The following is a 26,059-nucleotide window of genomic DNA, read 5'->3' as shown; positions in this document are numbered from 1 at the left end:
GGGATCCACACACCAAAACGGAAGCTAGCTGCATAGAATGTATTAAAAAAAAGGCGCTTCGCTTTGTTTACAACGCCTATGGTAGGCAGGTGTCCATATTTGATTTTTATACATGGTCTGGTTTTTGCACACTCGAATCATGGCGACAGTTGCGCTGCCTTAAAATACATTCAACATCATTAACAGTCAAGTAAAACTAGATTTCCAGGCATACATGCATTTGAACATGTCACAATCAACCCGTAAGAAACACAGCAAGGTTGTTTTAGTACCTCGATGTAGAACAAATGCGTGCAATGGTTCCTTTTTCCCAAGGACTACTGTTGAATGGAACGGGCTGCCGAATGAAGTGGTGAACCTATCAACGTTGGAATCTTTTTTAGCAGCCGTTGTTCCTTTCTTGCGATTGCTGCACATCCTTTATTACATATTCTTTAGAAACTGCCCATATGCTAATAAGTGTTGATTATTCATTGTATTACTCTCGTTAGTGTGTGTATTTCATTGTTCTTTTGTCGTCACAGAACGACAATGATTTGTACCAAAAATAACTTATAATGCAATGATAATAATGCAATTATAATAACTTATAACTTATAACCCACTCCTGCCTTGGCGGCCAAAAGGTTGCTGGCAGTATTGAATAAATAAATCAATAAAATAAAGTCTGGCTCCTGCACGCCCATTGAGCAGCTTTACCGCGTAGGGTTGGAATAAAATGGTGGAAGTATACGCAACTCTGTTCCCTTTGGGTGCATATACAGGGACACTGGGCCTGAGGACCCCGGGTGCAATGTGCTTTATCACCGAGTCAGAGGCACCAATGCATGAAATGCTTGGTCGCGAATTTCGAAGCACCAATGCTTGAAAGGATAAACAGCGTGTCTGAGGATCTGTGCATGAAGCTTGGTCACAAAGTTCACATCACATGCTTCGTGTGCTTAGGTGCAGGTCTGAGACCTGCAGAAATAGAGGGATTGGCCTTGTTTCTTGAGAGAAGTGCCGGACCAATGACAGAGTATGCTGGAGTCACATGGCGGGCGTGGCCAATCGGTGACTTCGGAACGACCTTCAATCATTTGCTTTTTGGGCGCCTGTTTCTGTCTCGAGGAGATGGCTGAAATGGCAAATTTGAAAGAGAAATGCCCTTCCTAGTGAGACAAAGATGGCAGTGCTGGGTTGCGTTGTTCTGGAGATATTGTGGTTGAAAAACACTGCTTGCCCACGGTTTCCACACTATTTTTCGCCACCTTGGCTGATACAACAAATTTTTAAAATGAACTTTTACGTGGTTTCCAGTGAAGATATTTCGAAATCAGATAAAGCGTTAATAGACACTGAAAATGTCATTTAAAAGATAAATACATTTTTGGGCCATTTTCGTGATGCGAAATCTGCGTACCCCATTAACCCTCCATGCATGAGCCATGCATGTGCTATCGATACCTGATCTGCATACAGTAATTGCTATCACAATAAAAAGTCGACTCTGAAGTTGTTGAAGTAGTCACTTTATTCAAGGTGCCACATAATGGCTTAACACCACTGAAATGTGCATTTAATTACAAAATGATCCAAAAACTGTTGTGCTGCATTGCAAAAGTGAGCTCTTTCGTATCATACAAGAATAATTGAAATACATATTGTTATTACAACTTTCACTGAATTGTTTGACGCCTATTTAAATGACAGTAACAAGAAATGTGGCCCTGTAGATGTGAAATCAATATCTTGTAAATGGTCATTTAGCTTGTAAGTAACACCCATTACAATATTATCCCCTGAACCAAATCACCAGTTTTTGCAAGATAAAATTGTTGTGTAAAAATAGAGGAATTCAGCGTATTTTACAAATATTCTGGAAGAAATGTTATCAAATATAAAACTGTAATGAAATCCAGAAAGGTTTGAGGATATATGAACAAACTCATAACAGTTCGTTATAATAATAAAAGTTTGTGAAGCTAAAACACAAGCAGGTTACAGATAAAGCTTTCAGACATTATGTATGAAGGAAAAAGCAGAGCTCACATTTTCTCCTGATGATGAGTAACATAATGATGAAAAGTGCCTTTAAACATGCACAGAAAATAACTATGCGGTTAATGAAAATTTATTTGCTCTGTGATTGCAAGCACTTTCCCTTTATTGATCATACCTCAAAAAAAAAAAAAAAGTTAACTGTATCAAGTGTGCTACATTTCTAAACACCTAAGTCGAGAGTAGAATAGAAGACAAGAGAGGAGGCACCTAAATTTGTGTAGACATGGAAGTCCTTGTAATTAAACATGCACTTTTAAACACAACACCACAAAATCCTAACTTCATATGTAACCTTCTGTGAGAAGTGAAATATTTAAGATACTCTGACAAAATGAAGAACATAAAAGCACTAATAATGCACAAATTAACAGATTTGTGCAGTACAAACAGCTGAATCAAGAACCCATGTCAGGAGACAGAAAGGAAACCTAGTGCCAAAGAAGCTGTGGGGCATCATATCACACCATGCAGATGGCAAGTACCAAAAAAAATGAGAAAGAGAAAAAAAAGTTGCAAAGGTAAGATGAAAATGGTGTTCAACAAACACAATCAGCTGGTGACATCACAGAGGATCGTATTTTCTGTACATGTGCGGGCAAGCAGTTCAAAGTCCTCAATCGAGTAGTCCTCTGGCATGGAGAGCAGTTCAATATTGCGACATGCTGCGTGCATTGCGCTGTCTGGTGCACCACTGTCAGCACTGGTAACGAGCTGAAGAACCATTGCCGTCTTCTTCGCTATCTCTGCCTGGCAAAGCCTGCAGTTATAAGAGTGATGAGTCTATTATACAAGGGCAACTACAATGCTTTATGTGCACGAATGACTAGTACTGTGGTATTCTCCAACGCTGGTTTCTGATCTGCAATCAGGGGCCTTGCTCAAGAGCAACAGTAGTGAACAAAAGTCCTGTTGCAGTTTCTCTGTGAAATATTGCTGGCTCTCCCGTAATCGAGTAGATCTAAGCATGAAATGGCAACTGACAAAGATTGGTTGTAGATGATACTAGCCACAACCTTAAATGGATGTAAAGCATGTTCACAGTGGCACACCACACTACACTGCACCACGCCATACTCTGCATTGGTCCATATGGACGCTGCCCAGCTAGAAGAAGACCGGCTGAAGGCTGCATGACAGGCAGCAAAAAATGCCAGGGAGACAAAGCGCACTGCTTAGCTAGAAGAAAAATGAACTGAATTTATTTACTTATTTACATATACGGCAGCCCAATATAGGGCTATAGCAGGAGTGGGAACATTATGCGTTACTATACATTACACATTAAAAACACAGATATACAAAAAAAGATGAATGATCAAAAAGAAGCGCATTACATGTTAGCGAAGTGCTTACCAGTGGTAGCTATAAAATCTTTTACTGATAGTGAACAAATGTTACCAGTTAGAGAATTCCAAAGCTCTATTGTAGATGGAAAAAAACTGTATTTGAATGTATTAGCATGGGAATGAATAGGTGTGATGTTCAATGCATGCTACGGTACAACTTGCTACGGGCACAACTTGCGTTAGTAAATGTGATATATTTACGATCAGAAAGACCAGGGGTGCAGTTATTAATTGCATATAAGAGTATTAGGGCTTCAATGCGATAATGTGAAAGTAATGGCTCAATTTTCTAAGATTGCTGAGCTTGTGTTGATGAGAAATTGCGGCTGTAATTTTGGCAAATGAAATGGATAGATTTTCGATTAATGTTATTGAGCGAGCTTATTTCACATTGTTTGTCAGGCAGCCAAATGACAGATGCGTATTCTAGAACAAGACGAATTAACATTTCATATAATAGCAGTTTACTACCACGGGGGGTTGCCGAAGTTGGCGCGGTCTAGGCCAGTTGTGCGCAGCGCAACCAAACGTGCACTGCAAACAACGATCCTCAATCGCATCTCACTGATTGGTTTGCATAAGTTTTTTACGCGATTTCATATATCAAATTCTGGCTATATCGAACTATTTCGCGATGACCGAGCTGTTAAACATATCGAGGTTCGACTGTATATCAAATGTGGCAGGGAGCGGGAGTAACACGCGTAGTACAGTGATGTACTATTGCATGGTATTTCTAAGGGGATGTCACAAATGTTTGATATAGACAATAATTCAGTATGTCGAAGATGACATATTTGGCATTGACTTTACTACAAGTAATAAATCGACACATAAGCATGCAGGCAACATGCACACACCGACAAACAGAGGCAAAAGAGCACTCCCTATTTAAGACAAGAGGGTGTTACCTGTCTCTTGGCGTCTTGCACATGAGGCTGGAAATGGAGCCACAGAGAGAAAGCACTGCTGGCCGGATTGCTTCAAGGTCATACGTACCGAGGTCACCCTGCACAGATATTGCCCCCTCCGCTTGGCAAAACACTAAAGGCATCAACATAACACATGCTAATTCTTCTGCTTCTTTTTTTCCTCCTAGGTTACAGACACACCACTTGTTATGCCACCAAATATACAGAAAAAGCTAGCACATATGACTACAGTAAAACCTCGTTAAACCGTACCCGCTTAAACAGAATCATTTTAAAAGTAGTAAAGTCAAATCCCCGGCTCAGCGGCCATTGAACATAATTTGTTTTGTATCCGCATAAACCGTACCAGCTTACTGCGTACGCATCGGTTAAAACGTAGCGTTTCCACTTTTCGTCGCGCAAACACGGCTGTGCATCGTCTCCATCGGACGGCCCGGCAGAACAACAAGCCTCGGAGATCCGAACAACGGCCTCCAAGCGCCATGTGCGCTTGCGCGTGAAGCCACATCAACATCAACATCATTTCGATGCCGTGCCAGAGAGCATCATTCTATGAGAGCGTTGTGGCATCGTGCTAGCGAGGACTCGCGTCATGCCGAAGCTCGAATAAAAAAGACGCTGGGTGCTCAGCATAGAAGAAAAATTAGACATCATCCGTGCTATCGCACGTGACACGAAGAAGTCAGCGCTGGCACGCAACAAGGATCTGCTGTTGACTACGGTGTGTGGCATTTGGAATGCGAAGAAGTTGCTCGGCAGCGCTGCTGCGACCACGAAGAGATGTCGGCTACGAAGTTCGACTTTTTGCCATCGTTGCTTCTGTTGTTGCCGAAGTGTCGACTAGCGACAGTGATGAGGACGTCACGGAAAGTGACAGCACGGGCGATTCAGGCCCGACAGTGGCAGAAGCTGCACGTTACATCAGCCTCATGAATGTAATCGTCGCGACAAGAACAGGGGCGCGATAACGTAACTCTATTCCAAATGAAAAGTATTCCAAACTTCCGAACCCGGCAATGAAAAAGGCGCCCCGGGACTTCTGCAGCACTACTGCATGCGTGCATGGAGAATACGTAACACCAATGACGAATCTGCCATGCGAGTGTTTGCTGAAAAGAGGGGGCTGGCTGAAAAGCTGACATGCAGCTTCAGTAAGTTTGAGGTCGCTGTCATTGTGCTGTGCCGCCGCGGCATCAAACGAAAATTAGACTTTTGTCACGCGAAGTGAATAAATACTGCAAGTCCTCCCCCCCCCCCCCCCCCCTTTATCGCACTCTCTCCGAGTTCCGTTTTCGACAGGTACGTGGGCAATCTCATGCTATTTCGGTTAAACAGTACTACCGTTTAGTACATACTTTTTCCGAGCTCCGGCCAACTATGGTTTAACGAGGTTTCACTGTACTTAGCATTTTCATGCTAAACATACCTCAACTTTTCAAGAGGGCTATTTCTTCCCTACAGCAATGATGTTGTGGCATAACATTCCCAAAGGCAATGTGACAATGGCTTAATGAGTGTGCCGTTATGTCGTTGGTTTTAGACATTAGCGAGTAGCGGTGTACGACTTAAGAGAAGAAGAAGAGTTAGAAACGATGGAGTAGACCAAGTGAAGGGGACATAGAAATACGTATTTACTCACGTAATCCTCGCACTTTTTTTCCCTGAAAATCAATGCGAAGTTTGGGGGTGCGATAATTATGCGGGGAAAATTTTCAAGCAAATGTTACGGAGTGTTAAATGCAAAGATGAATGGGTGCAAGATCAAGATTGTCAGGTCCGCAATTGTAAATATAACGAAAACATTACTTTCAAGCGTAACTTACCTTCTTTATGAAAGTACAGGGTGAACGTAAGCTCAAGCTGCTAAAGCACTTTATTTGCCGCGCGCAACCTCCCCTTCACTACTCGCATTGCGTATGTCCTGCAGGCAATTGCACAATTCTCCAATACCGGACGCAAAACTCGTTGACGCCGAAGTGTCTGCTGGTGGCGCGGTTGCCATGTTCCAACGCATACTCAATAGCTTTTAGCTTAAAAGCAGCTGTGTAGCTTGCGTAGCGTCCCATGGCGAAGTGGCACAAAGAGCACGGTGCAACACGCGAACAAGGCAAACGAGGCCTACGAGACATCGGAGAGCTGGAGCAATGCCTCCTTTACTAGATGCCAGCCGCGTTGCTCGCTTTCCTATTGCGGCGGCGGTTCCCTTAGTTGAAGTTAGTTCAGCATAAATTCTGTGAGGCGGCGCTCGTTGCCGTTTCAACTTCAGGCAGATGTGGCAGCGGCGGCTGAATGCTCCGCCAGCGCTTTATATGCGCGGGCGTCTGTTAGCGAGCGTTATCGCAGGCCTCCGAGATGGCAACAAACGCCATGGTAACCTCAGAGGCCGCAGCACGTGATCTAGGTTGCAGATGTCCCCCACAAGTGGAGCTCGTTGCCTTTTCGCGGAGGAGAGAAAAGGGAGAGGGCCAGGAACCGAGTTTACGGACAACGCGGCTGGCATCTAGTAAAGGAGGCATTGGCTGGAGACACCTTCGCAAAATGGCGTAGCGGTGGTGAGTGGATGAGCGGTAGCGGCGGTGACAGCGGATGATAGCACAGTACCGCCGCCTAGTAGCACGCCCGCTCCAACCATGGCAGTTAGTTGTGGCCGTAGTCAATAGATGGCGATCGCTACGACAAGCAGACGGCTCGCGGCAGTAATTTTGGGGGTGCAATGATTATGCGGGGGAAAAAAAATTTTCCAATTTTCATAGCCAATGTGGGGGGTGCGAGCATTACGTGAGTGCGAGCATTATGCGAGTAAATACGGTAAAACCCCTGTGCTCTTAATTATGCTTGGTGATTCCACAGTTACTGGTAACTCGCTAATGTCTAAAATCAGCAACACGACAGAAGAAGAAAAGTTCGCCATATTCCTCAAAAATTGGCTTCTTCAGTTCGAACTAATTTATTTGTACAATCCTTAGTCATCTTGATGTTCGGATCAAGGAGGTTCCACTGGACATCAGCGGGACATTAAAGAGTAAAACCAAGTCGGTTTAGCAGAGCATATCTTATCTTTAAGACTCAAAATGCACTGCTATTGGCAGAGGCTAATAATAAGGAAGGACTTACCTGTGTGGCTTTCTTCATGGTATCACACACTCTAAGAAAGTCGTGAAAAACTTTGCCACCTGTGCTCCAGTTCTGGATCTGGCCACTGTGTTCAGCAAGGGGCTGCAAAAGCTCTGCAAGCTCACCAAGTTTATCTGCAAACAAAGAAAGAAGAACGAGTACTGCTAGTGGCAGACTAAACCTTCCAACATTCTGAAGTAATCATTACGTGCATACCAAAACACCCATCCAAATTACAAAAAATTTTCTATGGTGTAGACCGCTTATAACGTAAGTTGCACAAGTTGCAAATATGTGCACTGTAAGTGGTACTGCATTATAAAAGCATGTTTAAAAGGCTGCATACATACATGTAGACCAAGCAGCAGTGCATATCCAAGAATCAAAGCATGCAATCTGGACGTTTCCATATGTTTAAACTTACGGACATTGAAAGGTTAGAGCCAGAGCACCTGTGCTCTTCGTATGACGCAGACAAAGTAATGCAGAACGGAGTAATTTCAACTCCCCCCTTCAACTTCATCCTAACGAGGTTCAAGTGTACTTGAAAAATAAATTTCAGATCATACCATCAATGACAGCTTCTGTTGCAAGGTGATGGACAATGGTTTCATGTGCTTCATTCCAGATCTTGCCTTTGAGAAGAAAGAATGCTCTGTCTTTGAAGTTCCCTTCAGCGCTAGCCCGAATTGCCTGCAGTGAAAATTTAAAAAAATTGATTAGCAGAACACCAAATAATCATGATGTCTGCCTTCTTGGCATGCTTAGTAAAGAATTATTTACAGGTACTGTACATTTATTAAGTTGAGAATGGTGAAACAGGGTGAAAGCAACTACAATAAAGCCTTTTAATTCGACCCTCGATGATTCGGACTAGTCCTCTGGCCCTGGCAGGCACATGTTAATCGCATCAAATTCTCGTTAATTTGAACCTTTGAAGCGCGGGAAGCCGCAAATGTGCAGTTTAAGAGAGCAAAGCAGCGCTACCTTCCAAATGAAATGAAGCGGCAGAGTCTGCATCGCCAGTCATCAGTAGAAAATGAAAGGAACACCCGAACGGTTCATGTTTGTCGTTACAGCCTTTATTATTCTGTTTGCCACAGTACATGACACCATGTTGAGCACGTGTCTCAAGGTCGTAATGTCGTCGTGCTCATTCCATGGTCATCATACTGTCACCATCACCCGTTGTAGCCAGGCTGATCCTGTAATGGTGTCGTACCATCGTCATCATTTCCTAAGGGTCATCAAATTGTTGTCATGCCGCTGTTGTTATACCACCTTTGTCATTCCATCAACATCATTTTTTGGTCGCCATCCCATAGTAATCATGCTGTTATCATTAAAGTGTGATTATGGTACCGTTGTCATGCTACTTTTGTCATTGAGTTGTCATGGCGGGGAAGGACAAATTTAAAGAGCGACAAAATTCAGTTACATGAAAACGCAAAGAGTTAGACAGATATTTGCATTGCAGTGGCGTTGAAGAGACAGGAAATTGTTTAAATAATGGGAGACTTGCTGTGAAAAATTCCCTAAACTGTCTTCAGTTGCCTAAACTATCCTTGCATAGCAGCCACAAGAGAAGTCAACTAAAAAAACTTCAGCACAATTGGTTACATTTTTCAATAGCATAAGACATGCCTAAAGACAGAGTCGATAACAATATTTTGTTATGCCACAAAAATATGTACATTTTCAGCAGCTGTCATTGATGTGCCACGTTACATTGCCTTGTGCGTGATCATTTTAATAAAAACAAAAATGAAACAAATTTTAAACCCGTTCTTAGAGTAATGAAAAAAGTGACAGCGAACAAATTCTGGAATATTCATCCACAAGATAACTTGTGCGTTAACACATACTACAATCGCTACTGGTCTTCATTTAATTTCTTCATTAGGCCTATTTGTTCAAGCAAGTTGAATATTCAACCATAGCTTATCACACCACCACCACCACCACCACCACCACCACCACCACCACCACCACCACCACCACCATCATCATCATCATCATCAGCATCAACAGCAGCCTATTTTATGACTACTGCAGGACGAAGGCATCTGCCTGTGATCTCCAATCCCCCCTGTCCTGCAACAAGCGATTCCAACTAGCACCCGCAAATTTCCTAATTTCGTCACACCACCTACTTCTGCTGTCCACTACTGCACTTCCCCCTTCTCTTGGTACCCATTCTGTCATCCTAACGGTCCAACTGTTATCTAATCTGTGCGTTACATGACCTGCGAAGCGCGATTCTTTTCTATTAATGTCTACTAGAATAGTATTGTTATACCTAGTATAGTTATGCCCAGGATTCTTCATTCCATCAGTCTTAGCGCGGTTCTTAGCTTGTTCTCAAGCTTCTTTGTCAGTCTCCAAGTCTCTGCCTCATATGTCAGCACCGGTAAAATGCACTGATTATATACTTTTCTTTTCAATGATAACAGTAAGCTCCCAGTCAGGAGCTCATGATGTCTGCCATATGCAATCCAACCCATTTTTATTCTTCTGTGAATTTCCTTGTCATGGTCAGGGTTCCCTGTGATTAGTTGACCTAGGTAAACATACTCCTTCACAGACTCTAGAGGCTGACTTGCGATCTTGAACTCATGATCCCTTGTCCAGTTATTTATTATTATCTTTGTCTTCTGCATATTAATCTTCAGCCCCACTCTTAAGCCCCCTGTTAAGGTCCTCAATCATTTGTTCCAACTCTTCTGCAGTGTTGCTGAATAGAACAATGTCATCGGCAAACCGAAGATTGCTGAGGTATTCGCCGTCGATCCTTACTCCTAAACTTTCCCAGTTTAATAGCTTGACTACTTCTTCCAAGCATGCAGTGAACAGCATTAGAGAGATTACGTCTCATTGTCTGACCCCTTTCTTTATAGGTATCTTCCTAATTTCTCTTGCGTAAGATTAAGGTGGCTGTGGAATCTCTGTAGATATTTTCCAGGGTATTTACGTAAGCGGTCTGTACTCCTTGATCACGCAATGCCTCTATGACTGCTCGTATCTCTACTTTCAGCAGCTGTCATTGATGTGCACCTTTACATTGCCTTGTGCATGATCATTTGAACATAAAAACATAGTTTATCACATAACTAGTCCAACGAATTAAATGTAGGCTTGGAAGTGTCAATGGTTCTTAAATACAGTAAAACTTCGTTAAACCATATCCGCTTAAACAGTAGCTTCCTTTTCCCTGGCTCAGCGGCCATTAAACAAAATGTATGTTATATCCGCATAAACCATACCAGCTTATTGCGTACGTAACGGATAACACTCAGTGTTTCCACTTTTCATCACACAAACACAATCCGCAAAAACAAGCCTCAGAGATCGGAACAATGGATCAGAACGCCTCCAAGCGCCCTGTGCGTTTACGCATGAAGCCACATAAACATCATTTCGGCGCCTTGCCAGAGTGCGTTGTGGTGTTGTGCAAACAAGGACTCACGTCATGCCGAAGCTCGAATAAAAAAGATGCTGGGTGCTCAGCATAAAAAAAACATTAGACATCGTTTGTGCTATCCAAAGTAACACGAAGTCAGTGCTGGCAAGCGGCAGAGATCTACTGCTGACTACGGCGTGTGGCATTTGGAATGCAAAGCAGTAGTTCCTCGGCAGCGCTGCTGTGACCACAAAGAGAGGTCGGCTACGAGGTAGCTTGATATCCTGTTGAAATGAGTCTGATTTCCTTGATTCATTAGCACCCATCGGCATGTTCCACTTGTTTTCATTCAACTAGCTGATACTGGTGTATATAAGGTACAATAAATGCCTTTTTGTTTGTTCCTATTACTGTGTTGTCATTCCTTTGTCCCAAGGGGGCATTTGAGACTCCACAATGACCAAAAGCTTCTCATGCACTGGATGGCACTGGTGTACACGAAGTCGGAGTAGGCACGGCAGTGTCCCCACTGGATTCTACATCAGCTGCCTCGAGCTCCCTTGTCACAAGGTCTTTCAGCCAGATCATCTGGCCAGATGCTTGATGAACTGTGGCCTTAAATTAAGCGCAGATGGCCAGGCTGGGCACTCCATCAAGGTCACACTTTGTAAAGTGAGTCGTGATACATATTGTGAGATTGTTGGCAAACCTGGGGTTGCCTTTTCAACCTTTGAGGCAATGCAGCATCGTAAAAATAATAGGAATGTGACATTAAATCAAGGGTACGTTTCAGCCCTTAGGATCACATTTGCATCAAATAAGGGCTTCAATGCTGCCACAAACTGCAGAGTTCCATTCTGTAGTTTTTGGAATCCACTCTGCAGAGTTAAAGGTATCGACACGTTACTAGTGTCGAAATCGGTGAGCCCAAGTGAGTTTGCCTCTTTGAGTTGAAGGAACATTGAGAGCATGAGGTATTGACTGTTCCATTTTCTGTCAACATCCTGCACAACATCGAGCACGTCTCTGTTCAGCTGCCTCGGCAGATAGTACAGTCATTTCTGCGCACTAGGTCTATGCATGTAGTGTCCTACAATCACTTTTGCCTTCTTGCAGAGTTTGTTGATCGCAGGGGCACATGACATCGCATCACTGATCGCCAGCTGCTGCACATGTGCAAAACAAACTCGCTGGAGCCATGGCAATCTCCTGGCAGCCACCCAATGTACTTCACACAGTCAGTTGGTATCTCCAAGTCGGCACGTAGCTGTTCCAATGAGGCAGCAATGTTCACAGGCGTGTGACTCTTAGGCACACGTCGCATGTTCAAAGTGAACCTTCTCATCTTGAATTTCGCCGTAAGAAGAAAACAACACGTGCGGCTTATAAAGCCCTATTGGACCTCAAGTGCCAACTTGAGGTCCAGATATTGCTAGCAAAAGGGAGAGTGCTTGTCCAGTCTGCAAGTGCCTTTCACAGCTCGTATCGTACCTTTGCTCTGGTGTCGTTGTACAGGTATGGGATCAGCATGCGCGACAATTTTGGTCAAGATGGCAGGCTGTAGCCTGGCACAGCTGCTCTCATGAGTGCCTTGAATTCCCAGTTTTCTAGACAGCTGTGAGGCTGAAGATCTAAGGCGACCATCTCAGCCACTTTCTGGTGAAGTGTGTTTTCCTTCTTCCGAGACAAGACCTGCTTTCGCCGCTTAAGTGTATCACGCAGCGTCAGTTCACTCTTCAACAGTGTGTTCGCAGCGGTATCTCTTTAGTACTTATCTGTCAGGGAAGTGTGCTGTTTCATGTGATTTTGAAAAGTTGTGGTTGTTCCAGTCAGCATTTGGAGAACACGTTCGCAAGGCAAGAGTCTTGTGTAGTGCCACTAAAGAAGGCTTTTTCCTAGCTTTCTTTTCTTGCTTGCTTGGTGGCTCACGATTCACAGTTGATGCCATTCTCGGACAGCATGCTCAAGTGAGGACTTATCAGCGCTGAGAGAGTTGCAACTAGCGCAGTGGCGCAGAAAGAGCTGGCAACCATCTTGGACACGGCAATGCAATATTCTTCTGCTCACACAAAGCTTTTTCCCTCCTAAATTTCCAACATTTAAAAATAGTTTAGGTAACATTCTCTAGATAGTCTTATTTTATTGTATCTATTTACAGAACATAAAGGTACTGCATATATTATTATAAATGAAGCACAGAATAAAGCTGGGTAAAAAAGAAACCAAAACTGCTCCTGTCTCACGGGCGTGAGGCAGATAGACTGAAATGGAGCAGACAGACAATGTATGTAACACGCGCATTTCTCAGTGAATAAACTCATTCTTAGGAGAATGTGTGGCACACACATGATTTGTTACTTGCTCGGATGCTATAATGAGCGATTTTCTTTGGAAGTATCACAAGCTTTTGCTAATTAGATTTAGATGTAACTTGCAAAAACCGGTAATACTCTGAAAGAAAATCACTCGGTTTACAGAGAACGTTAATCGGCTTTCACCAACAGATAATATATTTCTCAAATACAGACTAAACTGTGTAGATAAATTATACAAACATAGATTAATAGTAAGTTGTTTCTAGTAATCTATGTTCGCGTAATTTATCTATGCGGTTTAGTCTGTCCTTGAGAAATATATTATCTGTTGGTGAAAGCCGATTAACGTTCTCTATATACCGAGCAATTTTCTTTTGAAGTATTACCAGCTTTTGCAAGTTGCATCTAAACCTAACTGAATGCGTCATGCAATCCTTAAGGTCTGGTATGGGAGAACACAGGGAAGGAATTTCGCTTGCGAAGGCTAGACGGGGCAAGTGGAGAGAGCGTCTTGCTTGGCAGTGGAGCCCGCCTGCTGAAATCATGGGTTCGCGGCACTGAAATATTTTTATCTCGGCTATTAAATTTATTCACGGATACTGCAGCCCAGAAGGGCTATTGCAGGAGTGGGTGAATACAGTATGTGGAAAATACAAATCACAATGCAAAAGAAGCATATGTGGGTAACATGGCTAAAGGGAGCACTCAATAGCATCCCCAAATTCCTTATGTGGTAAACAACGGATGGAACCAGGCAGGTCATTCCCGAGTTCAATAGTCCTAGGAAAAAAACCGTATTTGAAAGCGTTGGTGCAAGCGAAAAAGACCGATAAGTTTAAGTGATTGCTGTTTCTCGTGATTAGGGGCTTTGCACGGGTCAGATATGTGTGAGGGGAAGCATAATGTGGAGAGTAAAATAGAGAGTGTAGAAGTTTCAGAGAATGTGACGACGGTGGAAAAGAGGGGTTAAAACGAGCGCATGCAGATGAGATGATGGTGAAAACATTCTGTCATAGTGGCGGTACATGCAACCAACCGCCTTTTTCTGAACAGATTCAATGTTCTGACCAGGATAACCTTGGAGTGAAAAGGAGGCCTAAATACTTATATTCATATGCGCATGGCAGAAAAGTGGATTTATAGGAGTAATTGAAATATGAGCAATTAGCATGCTTGTGAAAGGACATGATGACTGTTTTTTTAAAGTTAAATGTTCACTTGCCATAGTTCGGACCATTCACAAAAACTTATAAAAGATTGATTCAGAGTGTTATGATTGTTAGGTGTAGAAATGACATTTCAGAGAATGCAGTCGTCAGCGTAAAGCCGAATTTTTACTGAAACAGAGTTTGGTATGTCGTTAATACAAAGCAAGAAAAGCAATGGCTCTAAAATAGAACCTTGGGGTAATCCGGAAGATACCGATGCGTCAGGAGAGTTGAATGAATTAAAAGAAACATACTGTGAATGATCATAAATAAAACTACGAATCCAGTCAACAAGAAGAGGGTTATTAAGGATAAGGCTTAGTTTATGTAATAGTTTAGGGTGTGGTACAGTATCAAATGCTTTCGAGAAATCAATGAAGAGCGCATCTACTTGATGACCTAAATCAAGAGCAAAACTGATGTCGTGTAAATTCAGTTAATTGAGTCACTGTGCTAAAACCACTACGAAATACATGCTGAGCGCTGCATAAAATGTTATTAGACTCGAGAAAAGTGATAATGTGTTTATAAATTATGTGTTCAAGGAGTCTGCATGCATGAGAAGTTAAAGAAATGGGTCTATAATTTAGAAAAGATTGTTTCTGCCCAGATTTGAACAATGGAATGACTCTACCCCGTTTCCATGAACAAGGAACTGTACAAGTAGACACTGATTTCTCAAAAATTAATGTGAGGTACTGACACGTCCAAATGCATTACGATTAAGGAAGACATTGTTGACATTGTCTGGACTGCAGCCTTTTTTGATGTCAAGATTTAAAGTAAGGTTCAGGACTCCTTGCTTAGATATTGTAACATTCTTAATTGCATAAGACATGTTAGTTGTCGTGGAGTAGGGAGAAATTACGCCATTGTCATGTGCAAATACACACTGAAAATATTCATTGAACGCTTTAACAATAGCTCCAGGATCACTTATTTTGGAATCACCTAATACAAATGTCTGGGTGGTGTCTTTCATAGGCGAAATCAAGCTCCAAAATTTTCGTGGGATTATTTTTAATTAAATTAGGTAGAGTGAACTGATAACAGAAGTTCTTAGCTGCATCAATTTTTTGACGGAGTTCTTGCTTCATAAAGCGAAACTGGTCATTTGTTTCAGCATTTATGTAGCGCTTCCGACGTGCTCTGGCTACTCGACACTTCAAATGCAGTATTTCTCTTGTTATCCAAGGAAGGTCAAGGTTTATTTTTTATTTTATTTTATTATTATTATTTTTTTTATCGCACATAGCACTCCATGCAACTATGAACAATGTTTTCAAAATGGGGTACTATAGTATTGATATCACTGGTAGTGCATAACCGGGAGAATCTGTCGAATGAAATGCTTAATGTATCAAGTGTGGACACATCTTCTGCATGATTATAATTGTGAAAACTGGCATATTCATAGTGGCGTCTTGAAACTGAAAGATTAATAGTAGCACAAAACAGCTTTCGATCAGAAATACCGTCAGTAATCTCACACTCAAAGCCACTTGTAAAGAGCGGTGCATTTAGGAAAATCAAGTCTAGTATGGCGTACTCTCTAGTAGGATCAGATACAATTTGTTTCAATCCAAGGGTTAGTGAAAATTCAAGCAACTCTCTAGAAAGAGGGACATTATCACCAGTTACCGAAAATGAAGCCCACGAAACGTTAGGTACATTGAAGTCCCCCATGCAGATTAAATTTGAAGAGCCAAAACCACGCTCTTGGATGAACGCGCGAGTGATCGTTATTTCATTTGAGACATGTCTGGGAGGTCGATGAAACACACCAATGATTACATTCATTTTATTAATGTGCACCTTACACCTGACTGTCTCGATTTCAAGTGGGGATTTTAGTACAGAAAACTGTAGGTCAGCGCGCAAAAACAAAGCAACGCCTCCACCTCTGCCTGCTTTTCTGTCTAGTCTTAAGACGTTATATCCTGGGAGGGCGGGGGGGGGGGGGGTTATCTCACAGTCATAGATGTCGCTACACAACCAGGTGTCAGTGACGCTGATAACATGCAGGGAATGTGATACCACCAAAGAGGAAAAGCTTGAATATTTGTTAGATAGGCTTCTTGCATTAAGATTTAATATACAAAGTTTATCCTGCATATTATTGTTAAGTCAAGGATTGTTCCCCTGGGAGAGCGGTAAATGATGGTGAGTGGTACCATCACGAACTTTCACAAGAGAGTTGGAAACAACGTCCCAATTGTAGAGCTGATTATCAACAAAAGCATGGTCGTACCTGAGGTCTATCACTGGACCATTGTTACGGAATTGTGCTGTAGCGTCCCATAGTTTTTTATGGATGGGGCGCACGTTCGAAGAAAAATCTTCGGATATACGCCACTGGGACCCTTTTACTTTATAGCCGTTCTTTAGAGAACTAATCTTTTCACGAAAATCTAGGAGCTTCATAATGACGGGGCGAGGTCTGCCACCTCTAGGTCTACCAAGCCTATGCAATCGCTCAATTTGAGTAAAATCAAGCTTGAGTATGTCAGCAAAAAAACTCCTAACTTGCGATTGCAGCAATTCGTTAGTGTCATGTTCAGATTCTGTTAGACCATAAAGAACAAGGTTGTTAATGAGTCGATTTCAAAATTTTTGTGGCAGAACGCACCCTAGTAAAATAAAAAAATTAATTATGGGGTTTTACGAGCCAAAACCACTTTCTGATTATGAGGCACGCCGTAGTGGAGGACTCCGGAAATTTCGGCCACCTGGGGTTCTTTAACGAGCACCTAAATCTAAGTAGACGGGTGTTTTCGCATTTCGCCCCCATCGAAATGCGGCCGCCGTGGCTGGGATTTGATCCCGCGACCTCGTGCTCAGCAGCCAAACACCATAGCCACTGAGCAACCACGGCGGGTAACGCACCCTAGAGGACATGTAACAACTTCCAGCATATAACCAAAATTTACTATGGGGCCTGGTGAGGGGCCCTTTAACCCTTTGAGGGTCGATTTTTTTCGCCATATGTGATCGCCCAGGGTCGATTTTTTATTGCAGATTCCAATTCTTCTTAGGGAGATACATATAAAAAAAAAATTTACCGTAATTTTTCTAGGGTGACTGTAGAGTGAGAAAAAAAATTGTTGCGTTGGTATGTGTGTACTCTTCATTCATGAATAACAGCAGTAAAGAAGGAAATAAACTTATAAGAATTGAAAATTTGATGCATTGTTATAGTTCAAGGCTTTGAAAATGCGCACACGAGACTATTTCGCAAGACTCTAATGTTCCTGCTCTTACACTAATATGTACATTCATAGTGTAATCGAACTACATAGGTGTGTGCACTCAAGAAAACTGTGTGGTCGTGTTCCCATCAAAAAAGCAAAACGTGTGACAAACTTTCGCTAATCTTCATCTTATCGCCAACCAGAGGCAATTAGTTTTCGAGAGTCTCAAAAAAAAAAAAAAAGAGCTACGGAAATGCATGCACGGCGGCCTCGTTCCTATGCGCACCCCCGTGAGCACTAAACGAGCGAGAAACAAGCGGTTGCCCTTTGCGCGATTAGTAATGAGGTAGCCATCAGTTTTGCAAGTGCAAGAAGCCGAAATCACCCGCAAAACAAAGCCCAAACCGCCATCCGCCTGCGCGCATGCCAATGCGTAAGCAGTAGTACTATATAGACACGTGGGAGAGAACTAGCGCTAAAACAAACCATGCCACGAAAACAGAGAGCAAGGCGTGCAAAAAAAAGTTCCCTGTATTCCCACATTGTGGCAGCACATGACAGAAAAAAAAAAGTTAGGAAATTGGCACGCTTTTTAAACATACAGATGGCGCCGTAAATATACAGCATCGACCATTTCGGACTTCGTTCGCGGCACCAAATATTTACCGTATTTACTCGCATAATGATCGCACTCGCGTAATGATCACACCCCTGAGTTTTGTCATGAAAATTTGATTCTTTTTATTTCCCATGTAATGATCGCACCCCGAACTTGCCGCAGCTATATGTCGTGTGCTAAGTCTAATGATCACGCTTACCATCTGTTGTATGCTATGCAAACGACTCTTCAAGACCAACCAAGCGGTCCGCACGTACCAAGCATTCTTAAGTAGATGCCTCACTTCATTACTTTCATCACTTTCCGCACTTCCATGACAAAAAGAGGTACAACCAAACTTGTCTTTATTATGTGCAGGCTTTATAATGGTTGTGGTCAACAACAAAAAAGGCTTCTTTCGATTCTTCTCATCTGCACTTGTGGGCACGCAACAAATCGCGAGCGGCAACGATAGTAGCCATGTTTACACTGATACGTTAAATGTGTACCCTATTCATATGCCGACGCTTGTAACACAGCTAAGATATTCGCCTACCCTTAGCAGAAACATGCTATGTTAGGATACTAGTGAAGACAGATGCCGCAGTTTCCGCAGCATGCTGGCCATGTGTTTCTATGTCACTGGCAGCTAAACGCGCCTATCTGTTTCTGTTCCCTCAAAGTGGACATGGCTACGTTATTGCCGCAAACTTGCCGATATTAACGATATTATTCATTACTGATACGGAAGAAACTGTTTCAATGGACGTAATGTACTCAGGAAAAAAGAAAAAAAGACGCGTTCGGCGTGTTCGGCTTGCTCCGCCGGCTGACATTTTTGTTTTGGTGTCCCGCACCAATGCGGGACACCAGCATCCGGCAGCAAACGCGGGACGAAAAAAAAATGTTTTTCTTTTCGCGGCAAATTTAACCCGCGGAATGATTGCACCCCTGAATTTGCGTCAATTTTTCTGACAAAAAAGTGCAATCATTATGCGAGTAAATACGGTATGTCATTGACCCTCAAAGGGTTAAAGGCTGCTATATTGAATTTTCCGCTGGATTGGCCATGCTTGACTTCCAGTGGCCCGCTCTATAGCCCTCCAAGATTGGGAGGCACATGCTACCAATACAGTATGTGTGCCATTCTACTGTCTCGGAGGCCATGCCCACTCTTCCTTGAACGACAAAACACTCTAAGGGACATCATTTTCTTTTCTCAACTTTCTTTTTTTTTCAGCCGGCACTATCCTCATGATCACTTGGTGTGGTAGTTTTCACAGAGTAAGTGTGCCTCGGAAACGTCCCATCTTTGTCTGTTTGTGCAGCTTCACATTTGTGTGCTTGGAGCCATCTCTTGTGCCTTCGTGAGAGCGAAGTGGTGCGAAGAAACGTGGCTTGTTTCTTCAATCTCCATTGGCGGAGATTTCCAATGTGGTGACGCTCTTGTCGACTGTATACAGAGACAATGTCAGTCTTGCGCAAATCCAAGGAAAACTGATTGCCTCCAAGCATGCAGGGCATTATTAGAAATTTCTTTAAGCTGCTCTAAGCATACTGAAGTTTATATTTTCGTTGAATGAATTTTTTGGAGTGTTCGATTGTTTGGACTATTTCGTATTTCTCAGCCCCCAGGAAGTCTGGTAAATCGGTTGGCGACTGTAATGGGGTCTTATTGCATAGTCTGCATAAATGTGTGGACATGCAAAATAGGCACTTATTAAGATGTACACGTTTGCACATATCTTTTTGTCTGGTATCATTACAGATGACGCACACTAATGATTTATTTGGAATGAAACAGGCAATATACATAAACTGCATCTACTCCAAAAGGCCAGCTGTGAACCAAAGTTAACAAGTGTGTACTGCGAGTCAAATTGGTTAGACATAATTGAACAAATGAACAGACAAGAAACAGCAACGACGGCTTCGCCAGAAGATTCACACATACTTGGTGCTGCTATTCACACAACACTTGGCATTTACACAGAATTTCACAATTGAGGAATGACCACAGACCTTAGCCTGGTAGACCCAAGCAGGTGGCACAGCCAGTTTGTCGCACACAAAGGTCTCGTCTTCAGTGAGACCAGTCTCAGGGTGGGAGCCACTGCGTGACCCTGTGGCATGCCGCGTGAGAAGCTCAGTTACGGCCTTGCGGCGACCTGCAGCCCCCTCCAGGTGCAGGAGGGCAAATATTGCCCAGGGCCACAGGCCCCACGACTCAAGCTGGGCCGCAAAGCTTGTGTGCAGGGTCTCAGCCGCAGTTACAGACAGGTGGCTAAAGCCAAAGGCTTGCAACAGCTTGTGCAGCAGCCAGCTGAAAGTGAAGTGAGACTGAATTATTATGTCTGCTGAAACGCTTGAACAGTGAGATAACATAAATACAACTGAGTAAGTTCCGTTTTCGACAGGTAAGTGGGCGAGCTCCATGCTATTTCGGATAAACAGTACGAACGTTTAGTACGTACATTTTCCGAGCTCCGGCCAACTATGGTTTAACGAGGTTTCACTGTATATATGTTTAACATATCTTGCACTATGATCCGTACCTGCCAGCATGCTGAAATATTTTTTTCGCCCTCTTATCTACATAAGAAAATTGGTCAGTTTCTTATCAACATTCTTAGAGCTACATAGCAAGAGTTTTTTTTTCGAACGCAACAGCGTCTTCAAGGAGGTCACCTATGGCGTCTCCTGCACAGACAAATTTCCAAATATTGTCGATATTACGCAGCACAACCGCAAACACAGGCACGGGCATGGCAGAATCTGTGGCGTCATCCTCGTCCAAGGTGGCAGCCAGCAGTCTTGACATGATACAACGACCCGCGCAAAGCCAGAAACTGAACGACAATTGTGTGAGAAGTCTTGTATGTTTGCGCATAAACAAAACTCTGAACTGCAAGAAGTGCGGGCGTGAACACAGATATTCGATACGATCTGCAAGCCTGACAGTGTCTAATCGGTTCGACTGTCACACATGCTTTCTTGGCGCTTTCCATACGCACTCAAGCAGATTCTCGGGTGATAACTTTTGGAGATATTCACTTTCGTGAAACTCAGCGCTGAACTCGTTGATGTACACAGCCGACAGTACTCTTGGCAAAGTGCCAGAAATATGCCAACATGTATGCGAAAGCTAAACTATCTCCAAAAGAAAATGTGGAGAAGTGCAAGTGAGCAGTCAGACAAAAAAAAAAAAAAAAAAAAAAAAAAACAGACAGATAGAAAGCACAATGAGATAGCAACGACAGCTGTGATTTAGCGATGCAAACAGAGGGAAGAGAAGCAAATGATGAGAGGGAAGCGAATGTGAGGGAAGGAAAAAGGAGCTTAGCAGGAAGCTCTGAAACCGATCTGAGCTTTCTGCATACGAAGGGGCACTCTGCCCATTCTGATGAAGGAGACGGCGCTGCAGAGTAGTTGACAGAGGTTAGTGGCGCTTCTCATGCGTCCGTCGTAGGGTTCACAGTTTTGCCCAGGTTGTCATACGAGATGAGACGTGTGTAATCTTCCATTGTATAATCAAGGTGTTTAATGCATTTTCTCTATGTGGAGTTCACTGGGACGGCACCAATCCGTTGTAAAACCCAGAACGTCGCAAAATCGGGGGACGCCTAATCAGGGTTCATAACCAGGTTCCACTGTACTGCCAAATTATAATTGGCTGTGCGTTTTTGCATTTTTATGCACCTCATTTAATTTGATCCGCTGGATAATTAGATCAATTTCGTCGGAATAATCAGGGTCAAATTAACAGACTTAACTTAGATAAACAAATTTTTGCTTCTCAGCACTGATTCACGACAAGGTGCTCTGTACTGACGACGCATAAAAAGTGAAACCAATCCCGCATCTTTTTCTTTTTCTTTCTTTTTTTTTTTTTTTTTTACTATGCAAACGGGACAAGTAGGGTCTTCTATAAACCCTGCACTTGTATGAGACTTCACTGTCGTCTCATATGAAAATAGCTAGGGTGGTTAAATATAAACGGACTACTCTTTCTGTGCCAAGGAAGAGTCTCTCTCATCCAGGGATTTCCTTGTCTCTAGTGCCTGCCACAGACGAGTGGCGATCATTTTATCATTTTGGTGTAAATAATGTGCTACTAGATGGTGCCAGCTTCTCAGGAAACTTTTTCTTTTTATGTAAATGCAGGTGACAGAAATAGAGTAGAATTTTGGCTCTCCTGAATCTTAAATATTCTGGTGCTAAGTTAGGCAGCTCCAGCAACGATCACCACCTTTTTATATAGTGGAATCGTGGTGTTTTTGGATGTTTCATCACCTCTAGTAAGGAATTAGACCTGAAAAGCTCTAGGAAGTTGTCGTCGCAGCTTCAACTAAATAGTGACGATTACAAGGAAGTGACATCTTTCATGTGGACGCAGCTTGATGAAAACACATTGCCATGGGTGCCTTTTGCATTTTATTTTCCTTGCAGCATCATATGGAGGGCAACAAAAACATGCTTTAGTTCTGTTTCAAGAAACATGAAGCTTCACATAGGTTGTTTCTGTGGCCATGGTAGTCTTCAGCTCAATAACAAAGAAACTAACAGTAAGAGACAGATAATAACCATGTTCCCAATGAATCAGTAAAAAAACTGCAAAACTTGGGAGGCTTTCTGAAAAAAAATAATAACAATAAAGTTGGCCCAGAAAGAGCTAATTTGCACATAAGCAGAGTTCTCCGTTTAAACTTCACTAGCTGACATTCACTTTAATTGTTTCCCACATTAAGGAATCTTCCTTGTGGTACTTTGCTGAATTCCAGTGGTAATGTATACAGTCAAACTCACTTAACAATACCGGTTTTAACTCATATTTTGGAGGGATGGAAGGGAGTCGGGAGAGAAGTGTGCAAGGTTGGCAATGCGGTGAAGGTATGCGCATGCATGGAACACATGTGGGGGCAGCATTCATGTATTTTTTTCCTATTCTTTTTCACGATATTGCGTTCCTTTTTCTTTTGTTGAAGGCACTCAGTAGCCAGATCTAAACGTTACAATCAATAATGCAGAATGAGAACATTTAGAACACTCACAAAAGTTCATGGTGCCGTAGCTGCTCATTGTTACATCTGAGTATTGTTAAAACTGGTAATGTTGTAAGTGGGTTCGACTGTACTTCTTTCTCTCTAGTAAAGATGTTTTGATCTCTGTCACCTCTTTGCTTTTCACAAGTAACCCAGTTAAACAATAGAATTTTCTTGGCACTTCAATATTGTTGAAAGTGATTTCAACTGTACTGCCAGGCATAAACCATGTGCCCCCTTTTGTATTTGCCAGCTCCGTCCAGCTGCCTGTCTGACCTGATCCTGAAGTCCAGTTGGGAAGGCACAGAGGACACCGGCGCCAGCAGCCGGTCCAATCTCTGAGACTGATCACAGTATAGCTTGAGCAGCAGATAGCATGTATCCAAGGGTGCCTCTGGATCCAACACGTAGGACTCATCCCCTCCATCATCTTCATGACAAGGTGGGTATGGGGGCTGCGCATAGGGCCGCAGTGGCTGGTCACTCTGCAAAAAGCATGAGGCAGTACGTATACACAAACATGAAGGGACCTTCTCCCCTGTCAAGGTGCTCACCTTCAATTTCAGTGAGACACTGCATCATAGACAAAAAGAAAAAAAAAAAGAAGAAGAGAAAAGAAAAATACACTATAATCAACATCCAGCTTAATAAGGTCTCCTCTTCAACTCTGGCATGTCCACTCTGCAAATAACCTGCCCTTGTGTCTTGCAACAATGTTTTCTTTTAGAGAGCAGCTCTAAGGTGCCCGTTCCAGTGTTGAGCATCACCATCCTCGGTGTAACGGAGCGAACAAGCAGTGCGAAGGATGAAAGAGCAAACTCAGAGTGCAGCAGTGGATGAAAGAGGGCGATAGCAAAGAGAGCACAAGGAGGAAGGCGGAAGAGGAGGGCACAGCGGAACCATGAGGCAGAAAGCGGAGAAGGAAGGTATGGCAAAAGTGTGAGAAGAAAGGCGTAGTGCAGTGTAAGACTGGCTTTGCGACGACAACCACTACGAGAAGGTGACAGAGTAGCGCGCCGTCGTATGTTCACCATTGATGCCATCGATAAGGCATGTGGCGAGCACGTCCACCGATACCATATACAGAAACAAAGCTCTGCATGACCGGATGTCTGTCTGCGGCGGCTGCTGTGAATTGTGCCCACACGTCACCCACGAGCTGTCTCTTGCGACTTCCACATTAGACAGGCAGTCGCGCCACACTTGGCTCCATTTTCCCTGTGCTGCATAAGACAGATTGTCTGTGCCAGCTGCGCTACTCACAGCGTTCTCTTGTTAATATAAACCGTGTACCTATATAATATAATCATACACAAAATACTCACACACATACTTTACCGTATAGAGGTGCACGCAAATTTCGCATTAGGGAGTACTGCAATCGAGGGTAAATTTTTTTGCTTTTCATATACAGTAGAACCTCGTTCAAACGCCTTTGAAAAAAACAAAAAAGACGCGAGGAAGAACGTGCTAACCAGAAAAACGTATGACCCGAAGTAACTAAAAAGATTTGACAGACTCAACTATTGTTGACATCTACGTAATGCGAAGCTTTGCGCGGATCGCTGCGGCACGGCACAGCAGGCGACGTTGACACATGATGAACTGGTGGTGCTCCGGCGGCCCGATACGTGTGTCGTTTTCTTATTGCGTGGTGTTTTAAGAGGGCCACAGAAAAATGAAATGTGATGCCCACATCGCGCCGCCTGCAGCAGGGAACGGCGGCGCGTTAGGATTGTCGCCTAGTAAAAGCGTGCAGTACGCTACCGATGGCACTATGCACCACGCGCTGTAAAACAGATAGGTGAAGATGCTTATCACAATAGGTTTGGCGGCAATAGCTGTGAATTCGGTGTGTGACGACCCGGTGGAGATCTGCTGGTACCGCAAAAGAAACTGCGCGGCATCATTTTCATGCAAGACGAGCGGCTATATACCGTTCTCGATCGCGCACCGTGCCTTTTTTTGTTCACGTGGGATCTTGCGGCTGGAAAACGTATCGATTTCACTCTGCAGCAGGGAACGGCGGCGCGTTTCGGTGATCGTCTGTTATAAGCGAGTGCTGCGCTTCCGACGGCACTACATGCTGTGAAACAGATAGGCAAAGATGCTTATCGCTATAGGAATGGTGGTGATAGCTGTGAATGCTGCGTGCGACGACCCCGGAGAAGATTTGCCGGTACTGGAATGAGAAACTGAGTGCGCGCCGGCGTTTTCATGTGAGACGGGCGGGCGAGTATTGCGGTGAAGCTGCCAAGGTGGGCAGCTATATACTGTTCTGGATGGCGCGCACGTCGCGAATTTTTTTGCTTACACGGGATCTGGCAGCCGGAAAACGTACCATACGATCGCAGTTTGGCGACGAACTGAACGATGGTGCCGAAAATTCGTGTTTTCCAAGAACATACAGGTAAAAAATGAGCATAACTCTATTAGGTCACTTTTCATGTTCTTGATTGCGAATGCTGGCGCCGGGAAAACTTAACGGAAACGTATCAATGAGGTTCTACTGTATTAACAAAAATAATCACAAAATTAGAATCAAAGCCGCACCACATAGAGACAGCTCCAGTTTCTCTTATTGCACAATCAGTTTCATAATATTCATGCATATCTGAAGCCACAATAAACTACTGGTTTCATTGGCCTCAAAAAAAGAAAAAAGAAAAGAAAGAGGGTAGCAAGGAGGGGGCTCAAGCAGCAATTTAACTTGCACTTGGTGCATCAAGTCTCCTTTGTTGAACTCACTTACAGCGCATACTCAGCATACTCAATAAACTGCTCAGCTGCATCATTGCAGAGCATACCATATACAGAAAATGAATAACCACATTAACTCAATTGTAATGCAATCAGCATCATATCAGGTA

The 26,059-nt window shown here is 43.2% G+C and overlaps 1 protein-coding gene across 4 annotated transcripts in view; it reads right to left on the bottom strand.

The window, feature by feature from the left end:
- Positions 1–1,490: 1,490 nt before the first annotated feature.
- Nup98-96 (nuclear pore complex protein Nup98-96) overlaps positions 1,491–26,059 on the bottom strand; it is a 286,308-nt gene continuing 261,739 nt past the window's right edge. For all 4 annotated transcript variants that reach the window (XM_075688115.1, XM_075688116.1, XM_075688117.1 and 1 more), the window contains 6 exons: positions 23,466–23,674; positions 20,170–20,470; positions 8,005–8,128; positions 7,436–7,569; positions 4,301–4,398; positions 1,491–2,800 (listed from right to left, as the gene is read on the bottom strand). In XM_075688115.1, the coding sequence (XP_075544230.1) occupies positions 2,593–2,800; positions 4,301–4,398; positions 7,436–7,569; positions 8,005–8,128; positions 20,170–20,470; positions 23,466–23,674 (1,074 nt within the window). In that variant the 3' untranslated portion in view covers positions 1,491–2,592. The remainder of the gene's footprint in view (positions 2,801–4,300; positions 4,399–7,435; positions 7,570–8,004; positions 8,129–20,169; positions 20,471–23,465; positions 23,675–26,059) is intronic.

This window comes from Dermacentor variabilis, chromosome 4 (assembly GCF_050947875.1).
Source record: "Dermacentor variabilis isolate Ectoservices chromosome 4, ASM5094787v1, whole genome shotgun sequence".
In the NCBI taxonomy this organism is placed as follows: Eukaryota; Metazoa; Arthropoda; class Arachnida; order Ixodida; family Ixodidae; genus Dermacentor; species Dermacentor variabilis.
Note: the sequence above shows the minus strand (reverse complement) of the source record. Positions and strands in the feature narration are given on the sequence as shown.